This window comes from Sinocyclocheilus rhinocerous, unplaced genomic scaffold, assembly GCF_001515625.1.
Source record: "Sinocyclocheilus rhinocerous isolate Xijiao unplaced genomic scaffold, SAMN03320098_v1.1 scaffold72, whole genome shotgun sequence".
NCBI lineage: Eukaryota > Metazoa > Chordata > Actinopteri > Cypriniformes > Cyprinidae > Sinocyclocheilus > Sinocyclocheilus rhinocerous.
In genome coordinates, this window is record NW_015628351.1 from 3,427,686 (window position 1) to 3,436,262 (window position 8,577).

The 8,577-nt window shown below is 37.4% G+C and overlaps 1 protein-coding gene across 4 annotated transcripts in view; it reads right to left on the minus strand.

Annotated features, from left to right (window-relative positions):
• The window catches only part of LOC107737583 (ubiquitin-like modifier-activating enzyme 1), a 33,133-nt gene that overhangs the window by 14,122 nt on the left and 10,434 nt on the right, over positions 1–8,577 (minus strand). For all 4 annotated transcript variants that reach the window (XM_016549131.1, XM_016549130.1, XM_016549129.1 and 1 more), the window contains exons 5-8: positions 4,091–4,225; positions 3,842–3,948; positions 3,672–3,762; positions 2,750–2,882 (exon numbers count right to left, since the gene is read on the minus strand). In XM_016549131.1, the coding sequence (XP_016404617.1) occupies positions 2,750–2,882; positions 3,672–3,762; positions 3,842–3,948; positions 4,091–4,225 (466 nt within the window). The remainder of the gene's footprint in view (positions 1–2,749; positions 2,883–3,671; positions 3,763–3,841; positions 3,949–4,090; positions 4,226–8,577) is intronic.

Genomic DNA, 8,577 nt, shown 5'->3' on the forward strand with positions numbered 1-8,577 from the left:
TGAAGTTGAGGTTTGCATGAAGCTGGGTGACAGCATGCCCAGGAGACTACAGGCTGTCATTAAGGCTAAGGGTTGCCCGACTAAGTATTGCTAGTTGTGTAAATACTGTCATACTATCAGCTGTCTGAATAATTTTTGGTTGATTGTAATCTATTACATACCTTTCTATCAAAATTATCTGACATTATTAAGATGAATTTGTTCTGACACAGTTAAACTCTGAGTTCTTGTCATATTTTATTACCATTTTCTAAACTATAGCGAATAAACTGTGATAATGTGAGAAATGTTGAAGGTGTCTGAATACATTTTGGTTTGATTGTATCTATTTGATAAATGAAGTTAACCAACTAACATTATATATACCCTTTTGGTTTCTGTACCCAATATTTAAAAAAAAATTACAAAATCCAATAAAAATGTCGGTATCGGTACTCAGTATCGGCAAGTACCAAAAATAAAAGTACCAGTATCGGGTGAGTACTGGAAAAAGTGGTATCGGTGCATCCCTAATAAAAACTAAATAGGGGCAAAAGGAAACAAATACTTTTCCATACTCTGCTTTCTTTTTACCATACTTTTCCAGACCTGGAAAATGCTTAAATCAAATTCCATACTTTTCCAAACCCCCATAGGAACCCTGTTATTTCCACCTTCCTGTTCCTTTAGGACAGAGGTAGTTGACTAAAGTGATCAGTAGCTGAAGTGATTGACGTTTGTTGCCCTATGATGATCTAGTTATATGTTAAAAACATGTACATTGTAGTTGACATTGCAGTAAAACCTGTCAAACAGTCATAAACCATACAATAAATAGTCAAAACATTCCAGACATCTGAAACAGTTGTAAAATTGCCAAGATGAAGACAAATATGTGAATTGCCAGGACACATAGTAAGGAAGATGATAGAGGCAAAGTTTGTAAGCAAGTTTCTTGCAAAAATCCTTTTCAGGCTTATTCAATTATTTTGCTAAATGACACTAGTTGTTTACCAAGCAACTTTGCCCTCAGCAAAATTCCTAGGGGGCCTGAAAATTCTTAAATTATTTAATAAAGAAGCTAAAACAACTAAAAATCTAAATGTTTTATTTTAATTCACCCTGAAAAAATGTTTTTTTTTTTCCTTTGAAGAAACTGGGTTTCCACTGTCTTGGAAAAGCTGGAAAAATTATGCAATCTACTTTTAAGTGCGATTACTAGACAAAAAGATCATGAACATTAACAAAATCTAAAAATGTCATGTGCATTTTTATAACGAATATACATTTTTTCTAGTAGTGTTGAACGCTAAAATATTTTGATTGGGAACAAAAAAAATCCTTAATTCTTACACACCAAATCACAAACAACTGGAAGAGTCATTTAAATTCACTGTTTTTAAACAATTAAAACTCCTGGAATTCTGAAATGTAATAATTTTAATTATATTTACTTGCTTATTGGAGTCAAAAAGGTTGAGAACCACTAATCTAGCATGTTTTTATTCTGAAGGACCCTGGGCTAACAAGAGACTAAGCTGGGTGGTTGCTGGGTCTGTTCAAGTTAGAAAACTTATGATAACTCACCCAGTGTCTTGATCTCTATTGGGTCACAGCCGTTGAGCTCTGTCATGCCCTGCACTTCTGTGAAAGTGACAAAATCTCCGCTCTCAAATCCATGCCGTGCTTCATCCAGACACGTAACCACACCAGCACTGTCCTTTAAAAACACACACGCACACACACACACAACACAAACGGAGCAAAATGTTCAGACAGCCAGTGTAACATTCAGTACGTTTACATGGACAACAATACTCCGATTTTAATACGATTAAGACAATACTCTGATTAAGAATCTACCATGTAAACAGAGATTTTTGATTACCTTAATCCGGCTAAAGTCATAATCGAAGTAAACACTAATCGAATTAAGACATGTGGAGTATTCCTATTTTAGTCGCATTACTTAAGTGCAGAATAGATATGTAAACACCTTAATCACATTATTACCATCGTGTAGGACTTTTCGCTACATTTTGCGACAGGATACACACACGGCAGTGGAAGACAAATATGTGAATTGCCAGGACACATAGTAAGGAAGATGATAGAGGCAAAGTTTGTAAGCAAGTTTCTTGCAAAAATCCTTTTCAGGCTTATTCAATTATTTTGCTAAATGACACTAGTTGTTTACCAAGCAACTTTGCCCTCAGCAAAATTCCTAGGGGGCCTGAAAATTCTTAAATTATTTAATAAAGAAGCTAAAACAACTAAAAATCTAAATGTTTTATTTTAATTCACCCTGAAAAAATGTTTTTTTTTTTCCTTTGAAGAAACTGGGTTTCCACTGTCTTGGAAAAGCTGGAAAAATTATGCAATCTACTTTTAAGTGCGATTACTAGACAAAAAGATCATGAACATTAACAAAATCTAAAAATGTCATGTGCATTTTTATAACGAATATACATTTTTTCTAGTAGTGTTGAACGCTAAAATATTTTGATTGGGAACAAAAAAAATCCTTAATTCTTACACACCAAATCACAAACAACTGGAAGAGTCATTTAAATTCACTGTTTTTAAACAATTAAAACTCCTGGAATTCTGAAATGTAATAATTTTAATTATATTTACTTGCTTATTGGAGTCAAAAAGGTTGAGAACCACTAATCTAGCATGTTTTTATTCTGAAGGACCCTGGGCTAACAAGAGACTAAGCTGGGTGGTTGCTGGGTCTGTTCAAGTTAGAAAACTTATGATAACTCACCCAGTGTCTTGATCTCTATTGGGTCACAGCCGTTGAGCTCTGTCATGCCCTGCACTTCTGTGAAAGTGACAAAATCTCCGCTCTCAAATCCATGCCGTGCTTCATCCAGACACGTAACCACACCAGCACTGTCCTTTAAAAACACACACGCACACACACACACAACACAAACGGAGCAAAATGTTCAGACAGCCAGTGTAACATTCAGTACGTTTACATGGACAACAATACTCCGATTTTAATACGATTAAGACAATACTCTGATTAAGAATCTACCATGTAAACAGAGATTTTTGATTACCTTAATCCGGCTAAAGTCATAATCGAAGTAAACACTAATCGAATTAAGACATGTGGAGTATTCCTATTTTAGTCGCATTATTGAAGTGCAGTAAAGACATGTACACACCTTAATCAAATTATTACCGTCGTGTAGGACTTTTCGCCGCATTTTGCGACAGGATACACACACGGCAGTGGTCAACCGTTTGACGGCAAACAAAAGAATGGCTTCAACAACGCCGTCGTCTGCTTGCATGTATAGCATGACAAATAATTAACTGCACTTGAAGCTTTCAGTAAATTAAAAATGAAACACCCAAAACTGTATATGGCATCATAACGAAGACAAACTATATGTTTATACGTGAAATTCCAGAGGGGATGTCGGATGGCGTGTGCCATTAATCGAACTATGTACTATAACATGTAAAACGGGAACATGAAAGGAATATTCTCAAATCAACTCATGTAAACACCTTAATCATAATATTGTCTTATTTAGAATAAGGTAAATAATTAGATTATTGATGTCCATGTAAACGTAGTCAATGTGACACTTCATTCATTCTGACTACAGTAAACAAGGTTTAAATGAAACCATCACACGGTATAATTTGGCCCAGTCCAGTTGAGTTTTTACCTTTGTGATCATTGAGATCATGGCGCTCAGTGGCTGCTCTCCATTGGTGTCAAACACCGTCATTTCCTCCCCAAAATCACAGAATAGTTGCCTATTGAAATACAGAAAGTACATGAGAAAAACAATAACAAAAAAATTAATAACTCAACAAACTAAGAAAGGTATTCTACCCAAACAGCCCACGCGTGTCTGCCACGATCAACTTAATGCCGTTACTATGGCAGAAGTCACCGATGCATATCTGCTCATCGAGGCTGGAGTTGGTGAGCACAACAACCTGGTCAAACACACAAACACCTGTTAGCGGAGTCTTTTAAATGCATTAAACTTTAACTAATGCAAAGTTCTGTATGTATGTGGGAATTTAGTCCATGTGTTGAGCTTATGAATGTAGTCCAGTGGAGCCATAACGGCAGTACCTGAAACTTGGTCAGGTATTCGTTGGTGAGGGCGCCAGTGAAGGAGGTTACAGGCACATAGCTGTTGAGTTCTGCCAGTCGAAGCTGACTGACCTCTGCACGGTTCTTCCCAAGATCCTCCTCACGCAGGTAAAACTAAGACATGTAACAAACACTATTATTTGTATTATTACTACAACTACTATTAAAAAAACACTACATTTCATTTTTCTTATTTCCAAAATTCTTATTTTTTGTCCACTTTATATTGTTATATAATGTCTTAATTTGTTAATGTACACTGCTGTTCAAAATTTGAGGTTGGTAATATTTTTAATGTTTTTGAAAAAAGTGTCCTATGATCACCATATCTGCATTTATTTAAAGGGGTCATATGATGCGATTTCAAGTTTTCCTTTCTCTTTGGAGTGTTACAAGCTGATTGTGCATAGATAAGATCCCTGAAGTTGCAAAGACTAAAGTCTCAAAACCAAAGAGATATTCTTTATCAAAGTTAAGACTCTGCCACGCCCCCCTAAAACGGCTCATTCTAACACGCCCCCACATATCTACCCCACTATGTGGAAATATTTGCATAATCCCGCCGCAAATGTGCACGCAAAGAAAGAAGGCGCGGTTTCAGTAACCGCAGTTAGTGTTGAAGCAGCCATGTCAGGGAGACGCTGTGTGTTTCAGTGCGAAAGCAAAAGCACTTTATTTGGATCACTTACAACAGAACAGCAATGCATTTTATGGACGACCGTTTCATGAACCTAGGAGAGGAGGTAATTCTGACTTTGCTATGACAATCTGGCGCTTCTGAATCAGCTACTGTAAGTATGTTTTGTTATTAGTTTAAGTATTTGCTATTGACTGTTCAAATGCGGAGTTTTGCGCATAGTGTGTGTGTGTGCGCGCGCGCGCGCGCGTGTGTGTGTGTGAGAGAGAGAGAGAGAGAGACAGCGTCACATCAAAGTGGAGTCAGCTGTCTTAACCACGGCTTGTGTACTGCATCATTACTGTGTCTGTCACGCGACTCTGTTCCCCTTTCGGGCTCTGTCTTTACATTTATTTTGAAAGATGAAGCTCGCGATTATGGTAAGGGGCGTTACATTTCCGACGAGTGCTTGCGGTGTTCGGCCAATCACAATGCACTGGGTCAGCTGGCCAATCAGAGCAGACTGCGCTTGTCGGAAGGAGGGACTTTGTAGAAAACGAAGCGTTTGAGAGAGGCGGGGCATAGAGGACCTACAAGAGGACCTATGTACAGTATTTGAAAAATAATGTGTTTTTTGAACATTAAAGCATGTCAACATATTCTGTTACACCAAATACACAAAATAATGATCTTTAAAAAAGCATCATATGACCCCTTTAATAAAAATACAGTCATATTGTGAAATATTACCACAACTTCAATTTCTCTACTTTAATACATTTTAAAAAGTAATTTATTCCAAAGCTGAAATTTCTGCATCATTACTCCAGTCTTTAGTGTCACATGATCCTTCAGAAATCATTCTAATATGCTGATTTGGTGGTCAAGTCCCCTCTTGGGCTGTGTCTTTGCATTTATTTTGAAAGATGAAGCTCGCGATTATGGTAAGGGGCGTTACATTTCCGATGAGTGCTTGCGGTGTTCGGCCAATCATAATGCACTGGGTCAGCTGGCCAATCAGAGCAGACTGCTCTTGTCGGAAGGAGGGACTTTGTAGAAAACGAAGCGTTTGAGAGAGGCGGGGCATAGAGGACCTACAAGAGGACCTATGTACAGTATTTGAAAAATAATGTGTTTTTTGAACATTAAAGCATGTCAACATATTCTGTTACACCAAATACACAAAATAATGATCTTTAAAAAAGCATCATATGACCCCTTTAATAAAAATACAGTCATATTGTGAAATATTACCACAACTTCAATTTCTCTACTTTAATACATTTTAAAAAGTAATTTATTCCAAAGCTGAAATTTCTGCATCATTACTCCAGTCTTTAGTGTCACATGATCCTTCAGAAATCATTCTAATATGCTGATTTGGTGGTCAAGCAACATTCATCATGTCGTAAACATCTGTACAGTTTAATATTTTTGTGGGAACCATGAAACATTTTTCTCAGGATTCTTTGATTAATAGAAAGTTGAAAAGAACAGCATTTATTTGAAGTGATGAAGCCTCGTGAAAAATGGCGGCAGTGGTGTGGTGTCGTATCCTGGCAGGTGCTGCGACTCCACTTTCTTTACACTTAGCTGGCCGTTTTCTTTGTCTTTATACACATTTGTCAGAGGCCATTTTAAACTTTACTCGCAGAGTTAAACGTTACAATCATGAAAAAATTGAATCTACGTTTCGTGGTGCGTTTTTTCTACCATTACTCTTTTCTACGGCTGCACTACCAGTATGTGTTGTGTCCGGAACTCTCCACGTGGATCAGTTGTGCTCCAAAAACTCGAGTAGTTATGTTGCTCAGGGGAAAAACTGTTTATATTCTGGTTTTCTCCAGTCACCTACTTGCATGGGAAGTTTTATCATAACATGCTCGGATACTATGCAATTTACTCATCTGTTTTGGACTATGGACACGCTGTGACGTGTAAATACGCCGCTAGTAGGGATGGGCGATATCTTATCGTTTGCGATATACCGGTAAAAATTCTCCACACGATAAGAATTTGTCTTCCCGCGATAATAACGATAAAGTCTAGTTGTTGACATATTTCTGTGTACGACTGTGTAGAGTGACGTGAAGGAAGACGGATGTGAAATTGAGCAGCTCCTTCTACAATCTGGAACAGGTTTGGATAGGGCTGTACAGTGCGACAAAAATCGGTCTGAGCCTTGGGTAAATGTACTACAGTAGCACGTGTGCAACACAGTTTTACATGTGTATGAGTCGTTTACAAACCTGATGTCTAACAAAGATATTTTAATTTATTTACATGCTTTTTCTCCATATTAACTTCATAACATAGTCGAGTGTTTCCGGCTTCCAGTATGAATTAAACGATCATTACATTACGTATGTACTCCGTAATGCTCACAACACCCTATTTGGGGTAAAAATAGGAAAGAATGCTTTTCTCTAAAGTCGCCAACCCGTTGATCGCGATCGACTGGTAGATCTTTATCACTGTTCCAGTAGATCCCGATCAGTATCAGAATCCAATTTGCTACTAAAAAAAAATAAAAAAAAAAATAAAAAAAAAGACCGAAAAGAAAATATGAATTCTGAATCAGCTATGATCGGCGCATCACTAATTAAAATACTAAGTAAAAGGCCTCAAATTTGAAGTACAATCTGGGATGTCTTTTTCTATCAATTCTTCAATAGGTAGATCTTGTCTTTCATAAAGGCCGAGGTCAGGGATCTTGGGCCTAAAAAGGTTGGTGACCACTGCTCTAAAGAAACAGGATTTCCTAAATTAACGTCATTGATATCGTTATCGCAATAAATATCAGAAATTATCGTGATATATTTTTAAGCCCATATAGCCCATCTCTAGCCGCTAGACAGCTGGGTTTCGCGGCGCCTTCACAAAACACTCATGGGCTCTTGCTTATTTTACTGCTGCTCTCTGGGGATGTTCAACTAAATCTGGGACCGGTTAACCCGAGAATACAGTTGGACTCTGGAGTTGAGCCTCATTTGGGGACGACCTCGGTGATGTCTCAAGATGAGGTAAGTGCCTGGGGATTTCCGGTGGATTTACCCAGCCCATCAAACAGCGAAGCGTTTAATTAACAATGTACATAATGCTCCAGTGCACAATATTTCTACACTGCTTGGCGGAGATTCTACAAGATCTACCGCGGCTCCAGCAACTACACTTAACGTCTCGAAATCCTGCGGTAAGAAAGCAGACTGTATGTAGAATTTTTCAGACTGTAAATCACGCAAAAGTTTTGTGGGACCCAAATGTGAAAGAGAGAGGAATTTTTGGTGGACATTTGAATATTTGGAGTTTTATCTCTAAGAACGAACAGTTGTCTCATTTACTTTCTACTTCAAATTTGGACTTCCTTTGCATATCTGAAACGTGGTTGCATCAATTATCTTCTCCAAGTGTATTTATGATGCCTGGATATCAATGTTTTAGATGTGATAGATCCTCGGGAAGGGGAGGGGGAGTGTTAATATATGTGAGAAATGGTATTAAGTGTGAACGTCTTGTGTTTAACTGTTAACGACTTGGAGTTCGTAGGGCTAAAAATAATTGTCTCCTCAAACGTCATTTATTATCATATGTGTGTATAGACCCCCCCTCCCCCCTCAGTAAATTATATTTTATAAACAGCTTACAGAAATTTTAAAGGAATGTAATCATAAATAAATAATTCTTATGGGTGATTTTAACTTGAACTGGGAGGACAACTAAGGAGAAAAAACTGAAAACTATTGCAGATAAATATCTTTTAAAGGGGTCATATGATGTTGCTAAAAAGAACATTATTTTGTGTATTTGGTGTAATGCAATGTGTTTATGCGGTTTAAGGTAAAAAACAAAC